This window comes from Oncorhynchus keta, chromosome 26 (assembly GCF_023373465.1).
Source record: "Oncorhynchus keta strain PuntledgeMale-10-30-2019 chromosome 26, Oket_V2, whole genome shotgun sequence".
Classification (NCBI taxonomy): domain Eukaryota; kingdom Metazoa; phylum Chordata; class Actinopteri; order Salmoniformes; family Salmonidae; genus Oncorhynchus; species Oncorhynchus keta.
Window position 1 is genome coordinate 34,636,205 of NC_068446.1, and position 18,451 is coordinate 34,654,655.

General features: G+C 45.2%; 1 protein-coding gene across 4 annotated transcripts in view; it reads left to right on the top strand.

Annotated features, from left to right (window-relative positions):
* Nucleotides 1-18,451, top strand: part of LOC118358778 (receptor-type tyrosine-protein phosphatase zeta-like) — an 86,667-nt gene that overhangs the window by 54,350 nt on the left and 13,866 nt on the right. Inside the window, exons 9-21 of one of the 4 annotated variants that reach the window (XM_052480597.1) lie at nt 4,954-5,138; nt 5,820-5,946; nt 7,792-7,832; nt 8,007-8,577; nt 9,466-9,984; nt 11,066-11,204; nt 15,252-15,343; nt 16,051-16,136; nt 17,270-17,290; nt 17,451-17,547; nt 17,634-17,716; nt 17,919-18,053; nt 18,201-18,335. In XM_052480597.1, coding sequence (XP_052336557.1) covers nt 4,954-5,138; nt 5,820-5,946; nt 7,792-7,832; nt 8,007-8,577; nt 9,466-9,984; nt 11,066-11,204; nt 15,252-15,343; nt 16,051-16,136; nt 17,270-17,290; nt 17,451-17,547; nt 17,634-17,716; nt 17,919-18,053; nt 18,201-18,335 — 2,231 coding nt within the window. The remainder of the gene's footprint in view (nt 1-4,953; nt 5,139-5,819; nt 5,947-7,791; nt 7,833-8,006; nt 8,578-9,465; nt 9,985-11,065; nt 11,205-15,251; nt 15,344-16,050; nt 16,137-17,269; nt 17,291-17,450; nt 17,548-17,633; nt 17,717-17,918; nt 18,054-18,200; nt 18,336-18,451) is intronic. The other 3 variants (XM_052480598.1, XM_052480599.1, XM_052480600.1) reach the window with 3 other exon arrangements.

The following is an 18,451-nucleotide window of genomic DNA, read 5'->3' on the forward strand; positions in this document are numbered from 1 at the left end:
CGTACCTGTCTGTCTGTCTGAGGAGGTTCTCACTCCCAATACGTACCTGTCTGTCTGTCTGTCTGTCTGTGGAGGTTCTCACTCCCAATACGTACCTGTCTGTCTGTCTGTCTGTCTGTCTGTCTGTCTGTCTGTCTGTCTGTCTGTCTGTCTGTCTGAGGAGGTTCTCACTCCCAATACGTACCTGTCTGTCTGTCTGTCTGTCTGTCTGTCTGAGGAGGTTCTCACTCCCAATACGTACCTGTCTGTCTGTCTGTCTGTCTGTCTGTCTGTCTGTCTGTCTGTCTGTCTGTCTGTCAGAGGAGGTTCTCACTCCCAATACGTACCTGTCTGTCTGTCTGTCTGTCTGTCTGTCTGTCTGTCTGTCTGTCTGTCTGTCTGTCTGTCTGTCTGTCAGAGGAGGTCCTCACTCCCAATGTCTGTCTGTCTGTCTGTCAGAGGAGGTCCTCACTCCCAATACGTACCTGTCTGTCTGTCTGTCTGTCAGAGGAGGTTCTCACTCCCAATACGTACCTGTCTGTCTGTCTGTCTGTCAGAGGAGGTTCTCACTCCCAATACGTACCTGTCTGTCTGTCTGTCTGTCTGTCTGTCTGTCTGTCTGTCTGTCTGTCTGTCTGTCTGTCTGTCTGTCTGTCAGAGGAGGTCCTCACTCCCAATGTCTGTCTGTCTGTCTGTCAGAGGAGGTCCTCACTCCCAATACGTACCTGTCTGTCTGTCTGTCTGTCAGAGGAGGTCCTCACTCCCAATACGTACCTGTCTGTCTGTCTGTCTGTCAGAGGAGGTCCTCACTCCCAATACGTACCTGTCTGTCTGTCTGTCAGAGGAGGTCCTCACTCCCAATACGTACCTGTCTGTCTGTCTGTCAGAGGAGGTCCTCACTCCCAATACGCACCTGTCTGTCTGTCAGTCAGAGGAGGTCCTCACTCCCAGTACGCACCGGTCTGTCTGACAGAGGAGGTCCTCACTCCCAATATGTACCTGTCTGTCTGTCTGACAGAGGAGGTCCTCACTCCCAATATGTACCTGTCTGTCTGTCTGTCTGTCTGTCTGTCTGTCTGTCTGTCTGTCTGTCTGTCTGTCTGTCTGTCTGTCTGTCTGTCTGTCTGTCTGTCTGTCTGTCTGTCTGTCTGTCTGTGGAGGTCCTCACTCACAGTACGTACCTGTCTGTCTGACAGAGGAGGTCCTCACTCACAGTACGTACCTGTCTGTCTGACAGAGGAGGTCCTCACTCCCTGTACGTACCTGTGTGTCTGTCAGAGGAGGTCCTCACTCCCAGTACGTACCTGTCTGTCTGTCAGAGGAGGTCCTCACTCCCAGTACGTACCTGTCGGTCTGTCAGAGGAGGTCCTCACTCCCAGTACGTACCTGTCGGTCTGTCAGAGGAGGTCCTCACTCCCAGTACGTACCTGTCGGTCTGTCAGAGGAGGTCCTCACTCCCAGTACGTACCTGTCGGTCTGTCAGAGGAGGTCCTCACTCCCAGTATGTACCTGTCGGTCTGTCAGAGGCGGTCCTCACTCCCAGTATGTACCTGTCGGTCTGTCAGAGGAGGTCCTCACTCCCAGTATGTACCTGTCGGTCTGTCAGAGGAGGTCCTCACTCCCAGTATGTACCTGTCGGTCTGTCAGAGGAGGTCCTCACTCCCAGTATGTACCTGTCGGTCTGTCAGAGGAGGTCCTCACTCCCAGTATGTACCTGTCGGTCTGTCAGAGGAGGTCCTCACTCCCAGTATGTACCTGTCGGTCTGTCAGAGGAGGTCCTCACTCCCAGTATGTACCTGTCGGTCTGTCAGAGGAGGTCCTCACTCCCAGTATGTACCTGTCGGTCTGTCAGAGGAGGTCCTCACTCCCAGTATGTACCTGTCGGTCTGTCAGAGGAGGTCCTCACTCCCAGTATGTACCTGTCGGTCTGTCAGAGGAGGTCCTCACTCCCAGTATGTACCTGTCGGTCTTTCAGAGGAGGTCCTCACTCCCAGTATGTACAGTTGAAGTCGGGAAGTTCACATATACTTAGGTTGGAGTCATTCAAACTTGTTTTTCAACCACTCCACAGATTTCTTGTTAACAAACTATAGTTTTGCCAAGTCGGTTGTCTACTTTGTGCATGACACAAGTCATTTTTCCAACAATTGTTTACAGACAGATTATTTCACTTATAATTCACTGTATCACAATTCCAGAAGTTTACATACACTACGTTAACTGTGCCTTTAAACAAGTTCGAAAATTCCAGAAAATTATGTCATGGCTTTAGAAGCTTCTGATGGACATCATTTGAGTCAATTGGAGGTGCACATGTGGATATATTTCAAGGCCTATCTTCAAACTCAGTGCCTCTGCTTGACATCATGGGATAATCAAAAGAAATCAGCCAAGACCTCAGAAAAGAAATTGTAGACTTTCACAAGTCTGGTTCATCTTTGAAAGCAATTTTCAAACACCTGAAGGTACCACCTTCATCTGTACAAACAATAGTATGCAAGTATAAACACCATGGGACCACACAGCCGTCATACCACTCAGGAAGGAGACTCATTCTGTCTCCTAGAGATAAATTTACTTTGGTGCGAAAAGTGCAAATCAATCCCAGAACAATAGCAAAGGACCTTGTGAAGATGCTGGGGGAAGCAGGTACAAAAGTATCTATATCCACAGTAAAACAAGTCCTATAGCGACATAACCTGAAAGGCCACTCAGCAAGGAAGCCACTGCTCCAAAACCACAATTTAAAAAAAGCCAGACTGCGGTTTGCAGGTGCACAAGGGAACAAAGATCGTACTTTTTGGAGGAATGTCCTCTGGTCTGATGAAACAAAAGTAGAACTGTTTGGCCATGATGACCATTGTTATGTTCGGAGGAAAAAGAGGGAGGCTTGCAAGCCGAAGAACACCATCTCAACCGTGAAGCACGGGGGTGGCAGCATCATGTCGGGGTGCTTTGCTGCAGGAGAGACTGGTGCACTTCACAAAATAGATGGCATCACGAGGGAGGAAAATTATGTGGATATATTGAAGCAACATCTCAAGACATCAGTCAGGAAGTTGAAGCTTGGTCGCAAATGGGTCTTCCAAATGGACAATGACCCCAAGCATACTTCCAAAGTTGTTAAAATGGCTTAAGGATGACAAAGTCAAGGTATTGGAGTGGCCATCACAAAACCCTGACCTCAAACCTATAGAACATTTGTGGGCAGAACTGAAAAGCGTGTGTGAGCAAGGAGGCCTACAAACCTGACTCAGTTACACCGGTTCTCCTATCCAGAGCGAGTTACAGTTAGTGTGTTAATCTTAAAATAGCTATGGGGCAACCACATTTCACAGTCATAGTAAGTACATTTCTCCTCAAAGTAGCAAAGTCAGAGATAGTAAGAGGGTAGGTAGTAAGAGGGAACATCGTAAAGTAGATTGGCCCTAGCAAAACGATGACTCTTGTCACTCCTTGAGATATCATGAGTTCTCTAGCTACAGAATGAATCTCTTGTATTCACTCCTGGTTCTTGGTACTAACACCCAATTCAACTAATCATGGTCTTGATGATGTATGTCTCTGTGCCCAGTATGAAGGAAGTTAGAGGTAGTTTTGCGAGCCAATGCTCACTGGCATTAGCGCAATGACTGGAAATCTATGGGCATCTGCTAGCATGCCTACATTTTCATAGAATATTACATTCTGAACAGCAAATAGCAACACACCAATATCAAATGTCCAAAATATATTTGATGACACTGTTGGTGGCCTATTAAAATGATCATAGGAGGCATACACTGGTAACCCAACTGTGAACCTGCCTGCCTGTCACCACTGCCGTGCCCTATTTTGGGCGTCCCTTACCCTACTAAAGAAGTGATTGCAGTAGTTTGATGTGTGTTTTCAACATAATCAGGACTTTAACTAGCACATGGATGCTATTCAGACTGCATGTTTGTGTGCCTCCTTAATCATACCCAGACTCTCACGCGGGGGCTTTACAAGTAGGCCGTCATTGTAAATAAGAACACATTGTTAACTGACTTACCTAGTTAATTAAAGGTTAAATACATTCTAACCTTAAAGGGAGAATGTAATTGTTGTGAATGCTTAGGCACCAGGCTAATATGCTAAGCCAGGGACCCTCTCTCTCTCTGTTTCTCACTACTTAATGTGTCATGTCCGCATCTGTTTTTTTAGACCAGGTAGTTGCTAGGTTACCTGCTCAGAGTCTGTGGCTGCCTCCTCACTTTCACAGAGGACTTTTCAAGTGTCTTTGAAAAATGGATAGAGTGCATTGAATATGATATGTACATGAATTGCTTCCCAGTTGTTATTGGACATACCATTTGTTTACCAGAGTGAGATGCTTTTCGCAACAAAATAGAGATGGCAATTATTTGTGCTTTTGTTGTGATTTGTTTTGCGAGTAGTTAGGAAAAGACTCTGTTGTTCCTTTGCTTTTCTCTTGTGTTGAAAATGGGGTTTGTACAACTGTAAGTCTCCCTTTCCGAAATCCCTCACCATCATTAAAAACATGAAATAAATCTATTCACCCCTCCACCAACCCCCCTGGGCCGAGGATGAATCCGTAGGTAAACTGAAGTGCAGATCATGTAGGAAATGAGTCAATGGTTTAGTCATTGTACCTGGCCATTGTCTCATGTCTCATTTCGATTGACTTTAATCTCTCCCTACTCCTGTAATCTGTATTAATCCCGGGGTCTCAATGCGTCTGTGATCTGCGTTAGTACTGGAGCGCTAATCTGTGATGGGACCAATTAGGAAGGACAAACACCCAGTTGAGGCTGATTCTCTTATATTTGATTCTTATCTATATTAATTCTAATATTTTGATTTCTCTTCTCTCTCTCCCTTTCTCTCTGTCTCTATTTCCCTTTCTCTCTCTCTCCCTCTCTATTTCTCTCTCTCCCTGTATTTCTCTCTCTCCCTTTCTCTCTCTCTCTCTCTCCCTTCTTTCTCTGTCAGTCTGTAGTTCAGAGCCGGAGAATGTGCAGGCGGACCCCCATAACCTGACCAGCCTGCTGGTGATGTGGGAGCGGCCGAGGGCGGTGTACGACGCCGGGATAGAGAAGTACTCAGTCACCTACAGGCTGGCCCAAGGAGAGGACTCTGCAACCTTCCAGTACCTGACTGACGGAGACCAGGATGTGGTGAGCATCCTTTATGAAGTGGTGGTGGTGGACTAACACACACAGATGACCAAACCCGGTCAATCACATTTCAGAAGGTTTGCAGGAATTAATGAAGGAATGAAGAAACAAATGAAGAAACTAAAGAACCATAATGTGATTGAATGCAAGAGCAGATGCTATAACCACCTTGTTACGAATCCCTTTTGGCCCGACAGTCTAGGGGGGATGGTAATGAGACCCGTAACATAACTCATGCAAATTATAATTGTGACAAAGTAAAAGTGAGAACGAAATAACCAGGACAACTGAAATTTACCGGTTTATTAATAAACATACGGTAATGGGGGGGGGATTGATGATTGGATTGGTGACTGATTGGGGAGTGATGATTTTCACCTGCGAGGGGAGAAGGAGAGAAAACAACACAGGATACATATACACACAGACACAGGATACCTGTATCCGTAACACACCTCCACCTCCTCCTCCACCCCCATCTTCACTTCTTCCACCACCACCTTCACCTCCACCACCTTCTCCACCACCACCGCCGCCTTCTCCACCAACACCACCACCACCATCTCCTCTACCTTCACCACCACCACCTTCACCACCTCCTCCTCATCCACCACCACCACCACCTTCTCCACCACCATGACACTAAATCCCCTGTACTAACCTCTCCCTGTTGTTCCCCAGGGGGCCATGCTGCAGGACCTGATAGCCAATACTAGCTATGTGGTGCAGGTGGTGGCCGTGTGCACCAATGGTCTGTACGGTCATGTGAGCGAGCAGCTGTCCGTCGACATGCCCTTCGAAGACCCCGGTAAGACTGACGACCGCAACCGCAAATACCTCTACACAGACCGTACGTAGCATTCTGATTACATGAAGAGTAGAGACCAAACCAAGATGGTTGACCATTTGCAAACCAGTTCCCTTTATTGTGTCTCTTTAATGGTAGTCAGTCAGTTTGCAATTAATATGCTGTGAAGGCTTCTCAGATAGACTTATTAACTAGGCATTAATGGATTGTGTTGAGGAATTCAGAGGAAGTAAATATATAGTTCTTTCGTGGTTTCTGAAATTCTGATTGGTGTCCACACCTTTTACATATGTCACACCTACCAAACTGTAACAGGTTTCCAGAGACACTTCTGTTTCCCAGCACATCATGAACCCTGTATGACATCCACTCTTCTTTCTGTCTAGCCCTGTTCCTTTTAACATACACCAGTTCCTCTATGTTCTACTGCTGTTTCTAGTGTGTTCTGGCTCTGGGTGAAAGTTGTTTATTTTTCATGTCCTCTTCTGTCTATGTACTTCCTTAAAATGTGCGTTTCTATATTTCTAAGGCGAGGAATACCCCCCCTCAATCTGTTTGGTTGAGGTCAAAGGTTATTCCATGTGTCCTATGTCACACAAACGACAAAACATTTTGAAATGGCACCATTTCCTCCGGTCACAGTGAGAGAATGTTTGCTTATGGGCAGCATTTGTCATTTGTATGAAATGACGGGAACTCTGTATCTGCTGAAGTTGATAATAAACTAATTTATTGTTGCTAAAAATCCTCTGCATCATATTTCAATTTCAATGTGCATAAATTGTACACACTCATCCAAATGACTTGATACAATTGTGTGACCGAATGCACTGTGACAGTTGTGGTGACAAAACAACTCCTTTGTGAGGTCTGGTTGTGCACTCATTCATTCATTCCTTCCCTTTCCACTTAACTCTTTATAAACCCACCTCATGCTTCACAAACCCATTCTGATCAGGCCTGAGGCCTCCATATGTAATTTAGCCCAATCCAGGTAAGAGTGTGTGTGTGTGTGTGTGTGTGTGTGTGTGTGTGTGTGTGTGTGTGTGTGTGTGTGTGTGTGTGTGTGTGTGTGTGTGTGTGTGTGTGTGTGTGTGTGTGTGTGTGTGTGTGTGTGTGTGTGTGTGTGTGTGTGTGTGTGTGTGTGTTAATACTCAGTTTGTGCTGACCCGGAAGTTCTGCCCAATATATCCGAACATCTCCCTCATGTTGTTATCTCACTGTTTCTCTCTCTCCCTCACCTGATATCTACACCGACAGCAACATATTCTCAAAGGTTTCTAGTATAGATTAATATTATATCGCATGAGTTTTCGCTTCATATACTGTGGACCCATTGAAAGATGTGACCTTAGTGGATCTCAAGCTTCCGAAGATTTTTGTCAAGCCTCTTCAGTTTTTCATCAGAATGGTTTTCACGTATTGGCTCACAATGTTTGTATGTGTGTTTTTGGAAGATACTTTATAGATATTTTCTCTGTCACATTTTGATGTACGTTTCAAGTTAAGTGCTTGTCTGTTACAACGTCGTTGGGTTTGTCAATGGGACCAATATCTTAAATTATAATGCCATTGTTAGTAATTGTCAAAGTTGTAACTAAATTGAAGAAAAACAAATCACACATAACAATGTCTAGGCTGTTTTCTTCGATTGCCACACTGTCTTTGATATTCGTATGAACATGTTTACAGATGTACGATCTTAATTGATCACCCTGCTCAAATTACGATCCTACATCTGTACAGTAATGTATTTTCAACGTCCTTTGCTTTAGGGATGGTACATTATTAAGTATGAAATCCCACGACTCGGTCTCTAACGCTATCATCTGTGATTCTTTTCAGAGGCAACACCTTATCCAGATTCTACTGAATTTGAAGGGGAAGTAAGTATAGTATTGCATAAATGTAGCTTTTTTCATAATGCAATGTGATAATACTGTCAGTAGCGTACTGCAAGAAAAGCTTTAATTTAAACGTAGGATATAGTACGAGGAGCAGTGTCTCATGACAAGACTTCAGTATTTTCCCCATGCACTCTGAATGTATTTCCCCACCAGGAGGACTATGGACCCTGGGCTAAACCAGGTGAAGAACTGGACAATGACATGGACTGGACAACCCAAAGCACTACGAGAACCAGGCCCACTTCAACCACTAGCCCACCCAGCCTCCCCTTGCCTGCTATCAGAACCACCACCCCATTTGTCCAGAGGAGAACCCCCACACCAGGCACTCCATCCAGGACCACTCAACCCAACCGAGCACAGACTTCCACAGAGCAGAGTGAGAGGTATCGCAGTACAACCAGAGCACCAGCAGAGGGTGCCGTCTCAGCGGGCAGCAGAGGCAAGGGAAGAACCCAGAAGTATACCACTACAGTGACCACTCCGCAATCACGCACTGATGTCATCAACACTTCATCAACCAAGACCGAGAAGGGCAGAGGGGTGGCGTATCCTGTGACCGTCCCAAGCGGAAAAGGCAGCGGTGTTTCCATGGCCACTTCCGCCTCCTCCCTCTCTCAGGAAGAACCACCATGGCCTACAAGTCCCAGCATGCCCTTGTTTTCATCCACTGCCTCCTCCTTCGCCGGGGCACTCTTGCAGACCACGCAGCCGGTGTTCAACGGTGAGCCACTCCCCTCCACCCTCCCTGTGTGTGACACGTCGACCCCTGGCAACCCCGGCTCCACCCCTAACAACGACCCCACCGCCTGCCTGCATGCCCCTCCCCCGTCTAGACCCCTGTCGTCTGTGACCCCTCCTGCTCTGGACTCCCTGCATGCAGCTATAGCACTGTTGTCTAGTGGTGACTCGTACCTCATGACCTCCCCCACCCTGTCTCTCCTCCCTCACCCCTCACACCCCCTGTATGGTTGGGAGACAGTCGTCTCTCATGGTTTTGGTGATGATGATAGTGGTGATGGTGATATGTTGTCTGGTTCTTCGTCTGTGGCCTTGGGTGACCCACCAATGTTTAGTGACACTCACCCCCTTCAAACCTTACCTGACTCCCCCACTGAGCTAGCCTTCAGACCTCTCCCTGCAACCTCTCTCTCCCTGCAGCCTTCTCTTCTCCTCTCTAGTGACTTCTCTTTGTTCGGGGCCACCCCGGGCCTTACTGACTCTGTATCTGGTGGGCTGGGGGACTCTAGTTACGCTACAGGCCGTGTAGTAGAGTCTTGTCTGGTGGGTGTCGTCGTCGGTGGTGGTGATGTTGAATTCACGGTAGCTAGCGATGGCGTGGAGTCGTTGTGTACCTGCTCTCTGGATGGCTTCTCATCCTCCTGGTTGCATGCCTCTCCTCACCTCCCCCTGCCCACGTCTGACTGGGGGACGGCTAGCCTAGCGCTCTATTCCTCCGGTAGCGATTTAGACCATCTCCTCCATTCATCTCTGGGAGGCTCCCCCAACCCATCTGGAGGTCAGCCTCTCTTCTCTTCCTTCTCCTCTCCCCCTGTTCCTCCTCATCCTCCTCTCTCAGGTTTCCATAGTGACCTGCTCGTTTCTGTTACAGCCACACCGTCCAGCTCCAAGGACCACTGGGTCTCGGCCCTCCAAACCTCGGCCCCCTCCTCTTCCTACTCGGCCTCCCCCCTCACCCCCACCCTCCCCCCTGAACTGCAGACGGTAGACAGTAGTGCCTCTGGCTCGACCCTGTTTGGAGAAGCCCAGAAGGAACTAGATGAGGAGTGGGACAGGGTTCAGAGTTCAGCCTCTGGGGAGGGTGCGCTCCCTTACATCCCCACCTTCACACCCTCACTCACCTCTGAAGCCGCCGCCACTCCCAACATCGACACAGAAGAACTCTCCTCATCGTTCTACTTTGAGAGCGAGAACGGCAGTGCCGTCACCAACGATACAGTGGGCAGCACGGCAGCAGTATTTGGGGTGACCGCGGCGGTGCCCTGGTCGCTAGGTGGGGAGGTGGAGAGTGGCTCGGGGCAGGGCGAGAGCCTGTACGACAACGAGACGTCATCAGACTTCACTATCACCGAGCGCACAGAGAGAGACTCTGAGGAGGAGCCAGTTGCAGGTAAAGAACCATCCACAAGGGGGCAACATCTCCCCGTACATCAAGGCAAGGCACAGTGCTGCGCCTGTCGGATTGGGGAAAACTACAGCTCCCATGATGCCAATGGAACAGGAAATACTCTGGGATTTAGGAGACACATCACCTTTCTGTGACAACTAAAATCCTGTGTGTGTATTCACCGTCATGGCCTTTCTGCTTTCTATAACATTTTCATGATCAAGTCCACAGTCATCATCATTTCAGTGTTCTTTGTTACGTGTTTTGTGTTATATTCGTTAACATTAACATGCACATGCCTTTGTCTCAATTGTGTATTGTAACATCATGTGAAGAACTCCATTGGTTATAGCACTTGATCTCCAGCAGAGGGCAGCAGATCTCTTCCTAATCCCAAATCACACCCAAATGTTTTTTGCCTTAGCAGACCACTTATGGTCTAATGTCCCTTTATACAGTCAATGTAATTGACAAATCATTCAGACAGTCTCAGGGCCCCTCGCAAATCTTTTGTGATGTGTAACCTTGAAAATCCTTTATAATATCCCATATATCTGTCCACATCCAGACCGTAGACAAGAAAACAAATTCATAGAAAGTCCATCTGCATTCAAGCCTTTGCAAATAGAAGCACAGTTTTGCCAATAGGCTTTTTTGATCTCCGCTCATTAAGAGTCCCATAGATTTAAGCCATTGTGTGCATCAAGCATTGAGCCATTGTCATGAACTAACCTGTAGTGCACGTTAACTTGGTGAAAGCATTCGTGTTCACTTTCACCCGTATGTATCATTGTCGCAGTTGTATATGGGTTAGAGAAGTAGCAATAGGTTTAGATTTGTTAGCTGAATGGGTATGAAGATGTTAAAGCGAAGGTCTACTGTAGCGTTTAAAATGTAAATGAACAAGGTTCCGTAGTTCAAGGAGGAGCTCTGTGTTATAGAACTGGAAGGTAAATTGGATGAGTATGTGGATTGATTTACTGTTGATGTGTTTGCCAGTCAATGTGTTGTAGTTGAATGAGTGAATGACACGTTTTCTGAGTTGTGTGTCTCGTCTGTTCTTCCCTCTTCCCACCACTTACAGAGGCCAGTAACAGCAGCCATGAGTCCAGGGTGGGTCTGGCCAGGGAGAGAGAGAGGAGGGCAATGGTCCCTCTGGCAGTGATCTCCACCCTCACCTTCCTGGGACTCATCGTCCTGGTGGGAATCCTCATCTACTGGAGGTAAGAGGGAGGAGCAGGCGGTGGATATGGAGGAAGAAGGTGGAGTTTGGAGGAGGTGGATATGGAGGAAGAAGGTGGAGTTTGGAGGATGAGGAGGTGGATATGGAGGAAGAAGTGAAGGAGGTGGAGAAGGTAGAGGAGGAAGATAATATCCATATGATGATTATTATAAGATCCATAATGATGATTATTATAGATCCATAATGATGATTATTATAGATCCATATGATGATTATTATAGATCCATAATGATGATTATTATAGACCCATATGATGATTATTATAGATCCATATGATGATTATTATAGATCCATATGGTGATTATTATAGATTCATAATGATGATTATTATAGATCCATATGATGATTATTATAGATCCATAATGATAATTATTATAGACCCATATGATGATTATTATAGATCCATAATGATAATTATTATAAGATCCATAATGATGATTATTATAGATCCATAATGATGATTATTATAGATCCATATGATGATTATTATAGATTCATATGATGATTATTATAGATTCATAATGATGATTATTATAGATCCATATGATGATTATTATAGATCCATAATGATGATTATTATAGATCCATATGATGATTATTATAAGATCCATAATGATGATTATTATAAGATCCATATGATGATTATTATAAGATCCATATGATGATTATTATAGATCCATAATGATGATTATTATAGATCCATATGATGATTATTATAGATCCATAATGATGATTATTATAGATCCATAATGATGATTATTATAGATCCATAATGATGATTATTATAAGATCCATATGATGATTATTATAAGATCCATATGATGATTATTATAGATCCATAATGATGATTATTATAGATCCATAATGATGATTATTATAGATCCATAATGATGATTATTATAGATCCATAATGATGATTATTATAGATCCATAATGATGATTATTATAGATCCATATGATGATTATTATAGATCCATATGATGAGTATTATAGATCCATATGATGATTATTATAGATCCATATGATGATTATTATAGATCCATAATGATGATTATTATAGATCCATATGATGATTATTATAAGATCCATAATGATGATTATTATAGACCCATAATGATAATTATTATAGATCCATATGATGATTATTATAAGATCCATATGATGATTATTATAGATCCATAATGATTATTATAGATCCATATGATGATTATTATAGATCCATAATGATGATTATTATAGATCCATATGATGATTATTATAGATCCATAATGATGATTATTATAGATCCATATGATGATTATTATAGATCCATAATGATGATTATTATAGATCCATATGATGATTATTATAAGATCCATAATGATGATTATTATAGATCCATAATGATGATTATTATAGATCCATAATGATGATTATTATAGATCCATATGATGATTATTATAAGATCCATAATGATGATTATTATAGATCCATATGATGATTATTATAGATCCATAATGATGATTATTATAAGATCCATAATGATGATTATTATAAGATCCATAATGATGATTATTATAAGATCCATAATGATGATGATTAGTATTATGGTGATGATGTTGAGAAATCCTCTCCCATCGATTCCCCCTGAACCCACCCATCATCTGTTTAACCTGACAGCTAAGCTACATGAACAACAGCTTTCTTTCTGCATTGATAGGCTCCACACACATACTGACACCATTACGCCTTCTGCCTCCCTATGGGACAGCTGTGTGGAACTGCCGCAGGGCCGATACCTGTCATATTGTTATTCATCTGTCTCAGAGGAGTGGGTCTGTTTTGTCCCCAGACACGGGGCACTGCCGCCCCAGACATCAGGGGGCACGGGTGGAGCGAGGCGGGTGGTGGCAGAGGGGGAGTGAGGTTGACCTTAAGAACCACATATTTGTCTGTCTCACTGTGAGACCTAATCTCCTCTGACATGGGCCCAATTTCTTTCTCACTCTCACACACTTCCCCATGACACATCCAATATCTTCAACATGGCTTCGGTTTGAGGTCTGGCTTTTCACATTTAGCTTTGATGTGTCTGGGTAGATTCACTTACACATAGGTGCCATCATTCAGAGTTGCCCGTCTCTAGTTATAAAGGCATTATGCCCATATTGTGAGATCATAGAAAAATACTACTTTTCACTGTGGTGGCAAACTGACCGGTTGGACAGTTAAATAACCAACTTCGGCAATCCGATCAAGGACACTTTGTCAGAAATGTAAACACTTAAGCCGCATAAGACTGTACATTTCTCATCCACTGGGCTGGAGACGTGACATATTGTTCATGTTTTCTACCCTGTTATTGTATTTCATTTTAAATCTGTAATCTTGGTGCCGATGAGGGATTAAAGCTAAGAGATGTGCCTCACTCAGAGTGTAGAGCATTGAGCTTGGGGCTCGGGGTCATACAGTGGTTAGGGAACAGGGCCTCGGGTGGGGTAGGAGGGGGAACAGGCAGGGCCTCGGGTGGGGTAGGAGGGGGAACAGGCAGGGCCTCGGGTGGGGTAGGAGGGGGAACAGGCAGGGCCTTGGGTGGGGTAGGAGGGGAACAGGCAGGGCCTTGGGTGGGGTAGGGGCCTCGGGTGGGGTAGGGGGGAACAGGCAGGGCCTCGGGTGGGGTGGGAGGGGGAACAGGCAGGCCTCGGGTGGGGTGGGAGGGGGAACAGGCAGGGCCTCGGGTGGGGTAGGAGGGGGAACATGCAGGGCCTCGGGTGGGGTAGGAGGGGGAACATGCAGGGCCTCGGGTGGGCTAGGAGAGGGGAACAGGCAGGGCCTCGGGTGGGGTAGGAGGGGAACAGGCAGGGCCTCGGGTGGGGTAGGAGGGGGAACAGGCAGGGCCTCGGGTGGGCTAGGAGAGGGGAACAGGCAGGGCCTCGGGTGGGCTAGGAGGGGGAACAGGCAGGGCCTCTGGTGGGGTAGGAGGGGGAACAGGCAGGCCTCGGGTGGGGTAGGAGGGGGAACAGGCAGGGCCTCGGGTGGGGTAGGAGGGGGAACAGGCAGGGCCTCGGGTGGGGTAGGAGAGGGGAACAGGCAGGGCCTCGGGTGGGGTAGGAGGGGGAACAGGCACTGCCTCGGGTGGGCTAGGAGAGGGGAACAGGCAGGGCCTCGGGTGGGCTAGGAGAGGGGAAAGCGCCTGCGCCTCATTATGTCCGACATGAAGGCTTTCGTGTCAGCGTCTTGTAAAATGAGTGGCGTGAGGCTGAAATGCTGTAATCCCCTCTGTGTCGCGTCCTTGCTCGTCCTCCGGTGACACGGTGCTCATTTGGCCACCCCACAGCTGGGCATTTGGGGTTAGCAAAGTGGAGATGTCTTTTAGAAACGCACACATGTAATCTACCGGGGACATCTCTCTGCTGTTTTTTTATGTCCAGAGTAATCTGTGTGGTGATGTCCATTTTTGGTTAGCTGGGCGCAGGTTCATCAGAAAGACATGCAGTGGTGATCCTGTTAAAAACCTGTTCCGGATTAGAAGGAACATCTTTTCTCCTGTGTTGAGGACAGATTACCATGTTCTCCAACATCGGTGGTTGGCTTTTTATCTTCAAAAACAACAACAGCAGCATTTTTAGGCCTCCTGTATTTTTTTTATGTCTTAAAAATATATCTACAGTTATTGTATTACATTTACATAAGCATTACTCCAATATTATTCTTGTTTTTGTCACACAGAATTTTCAACACATTTTTCACCAAATGAGAACAATGCTTACAAATCCCTCATTTGTGTTAAATTAGATGGAAAAAGCAACATTTTTTGTACCAATAGTATAATAAATCAAATCAAATTTATTTATATAGCCCTTCGTACATCAGCTGATATCTCAAAGTGCTGTACAGAAACCCAGCCTAAAACCCCAAACAGCAAACAATGCAGGTGTAAAAACACATAGCATTGGCAATATGTCACAAAGACAGAAGAAACTGGCAACACCTGCAGTTATACGAGTGTTGTTGATTAACTTGTATCATCGTACATTTGTTTCCACAGGAAGTGTTTCCAGATTGCCCATTTCTACATAGAGGACAACACATCCCCCCGAGTCATATCTGTTTCACCCACATCCATGCGTACAGATACAGGTAACCATTCTATGAGACAAAGGGCTCTATTTAATCAGATCCGCTTTATCAAGACATCCACATAGCAGTTGTTTTGGCGGTGTCGGAGGAGGAACTGGTTTAGAACTGGCATTATACCTAAAGTGGACATTGCCATTGTCAAGTTGGAACACTGGAATGTGAAATGGAATCTACACCTCCATTAGGATGATAGAAAGACTTATTATTTAGTTGAATGATGTTCAATTTGAGCATAATTACTTCTATATAGCATACACTTTCTCCTTCTGAACTTCTAACATGAGTGGGACGGGTGATCAAGAGCAGCTGCTCACCTATTTGTCAGCTCCAACGCAGCTACACCTCCGACATCATGAAAACATCAGCTATGTGGGTGTTGGCTATCGCCGGTTAACGCTTGATCTGATTGAATCTAGGTCGTACACACTTTCACACACACGCACGCACGCACACACGCACGCACGCACACCTTTTCCATGGGATCAACTAGAATTCAGTAGAGTTGGCATAAGATAAGTGTTAACAAGCACAGAGACATATGGACAGGTGTTCTTTCCATCTGTCCACCATCTTCACCAAGCGTAGCTCTTTCATTAACACTCACTTACTCAACATCTGCTTCTGCCAGAGTAGGAAGTTTCAATCTTTTGTTCTGATAAAATACTTTTGTGGATGATATCAATAAAACCCTTTCTCTCTGCCTTTAGATAAACAAGAAGCCCTTCCAGTGAAGCAGTTTGTCAAGCACGTGACGGAGCTCCACCACACCAATGCATTCTCCAGAGAGTTTGAGGTGTGCTGTCAAATTCTTCTTCAGTTCCCTCACAGGATATGGTTTATGACAGACATTTGTATTAGTATTATTCGTATTAATTGGCAGTATGTTTTAATTGAGCTTTTCTGCATGTAGCCTTCTTGTGAAACTGTTATGTGTCATTTGCGATGTTACACGACGGCTCTTGTTATTTTACGGTAAGCATGCAGAGGACTTGTGGGAGGCTTTGCACTGTGATGGCCATTCAAACTCACACTCTCTCTCTGTCTCATGCTACATGATATTGTATGTCTCTGGCCCAGATTCATCTGAGGAGTCATGTCTATTGTCCTTACCACTGAGACTTACAAATATATCACATTATACACCAGCAGCATGCCACCCTGCATCCCACTGCTGGCTTGCCTCTGAAGCTAAGCAGAGTTGGTCCTGGTCAGTCCCTGGATGGGAGACCAGATACTGCTGTAAGTGGTGTTGACTGGCCAGTAGGAGGCACTTTTTCCTCTGATCGAAAAAATCATATCCTAATGCCCCAGGGCAGTGATAGGGGACATTGCCCAGTGTAGGGTGCTGTCTTTCAGATGGGACGTTAAACTGGTGTCCTGACTCTCTGTGGTCACTAAAGAACCCATGGCACTTATATGAGTAGGGGTGTTAACCCAGTTGTCCTGGCTAAATTCCCAATCTGGCCCTCATACAACCTAATCATCCCCAGCTTCCAATAGGCTCATTCATCCCCTCTCCTCCCCCCTGTAATTATTCCCCAGGTCGTTGCTGTAAATTAGAATGTGTTCTCAGTCAACTTACCTGGTAAAATAAGGGATCAATAAGATGCACTATGCAGTGATTGCTCATGTTAAACTACATATTTACCATTGCTTACCATATAAATCCTAGCTTGGCATTTTATCAGTGCTGTATAAATGCATACATGTGTAAATGTTGTCAATAACACAAACATAGGTTTGTAAGTCAAAGCTAAGGACATTAACATGGTACATGGACTGAATCCCGTTGATCACATAAACAGTGTCATGAAGTTGAGATTTGCCCATAAACTGTTTTCTTGTTATTTATTTGCACGTTTTTTTTGCTAACCATGTGTCATGAAATTTCATTGCTGTGCTTTTTGCATTCCCCCTCCCCGTTAGATATTGAAAGAGTGTTATGAGGTAAGCTACGTCTCCCTTTTTCTTCTGAAGTAGTCACGTGTAGATGTTCGCCACATTTCCAGCTGCCCATGTTGATGTTTTTGCTGTGCATGATGACACATTTTAGTTTGACTGCGTAGTAAAAGGATGGTGGGATGTAAGGTCATGTGTTTTCTTTTAGGAGGTGCAGGCGTGCCCGGTGGACCTGGGTATCACCACAGACGGCTCCAACCATCCAGACAACAAGAACAAGAACCGATACATTAATATCCTGGCCTGTTAGTCAAACATGCACCTTCAAACACATGTACACACACATACATTGTTGAATGCACCCAGCTTATCTTTCCTCCTCTACTCCTAGATGACCACAGCCGAGTAAGACTCTCAACCCAGGCTGACAAAGATGGGAAGAGTGGAGATTACATTAACGCAAACTACGTTGACGTAAGCAATTCTCTTGCATTTGTCTGTGCACAATAGTAGAAAAGGACCTTTAAGTAAGCATTTCACTGTTCGTCTACACCTGTTGTTGACGAAGCAAGTGACAAATACAATTTGATTTGATATGAGGGCAAATGTCTTGTTGATGTATCAGTAGCTAATCTGTTGTTCACGCTTTCCCTCCCTCCCTCCCTACCCTCCACAGGGTTTCAACAAGTCCAGGGCCTACATAGCAGCCCAGGGCCCTCTCAAGTCCAGCACCGTGGACTTCTGGAGGATGGTGTGGGAACAGAACGTGGGCGTCATCATCATGATTACCAACTTGGTAGAGAAGGGACGGGTGAGAAACCAGGGCCATTATAACTGCTTATACATGCTGTAAATACTGAAGTGTTGTAATACTTGAACATATTTAGTAATAGTTCACAAATAGTTTATTCATGTTTATTCATGAAATTATTCTAAAGTATTTGGTAATGTATGTCAGAGGAAGTGTGACCAGTACTGGCCCCTGGATAGCCAGGAAGAGTTCGGTGATTTCCTGGTGACGGTGAAGAGCACTAAGGTTCTGGCCCACTACACCCAGAGAACCTTCACCCTCAGGAACACCAAGGTCAAAAAGGTCAGAGGTCATACTATTTACATCACATTTACCTCTCATTAGTAATTTAACCTCTACTTCCTCACTGTATCATCTACCTCGGTTGCACCTCCCCTCCAAGTTAGTTGAAGCGCTGC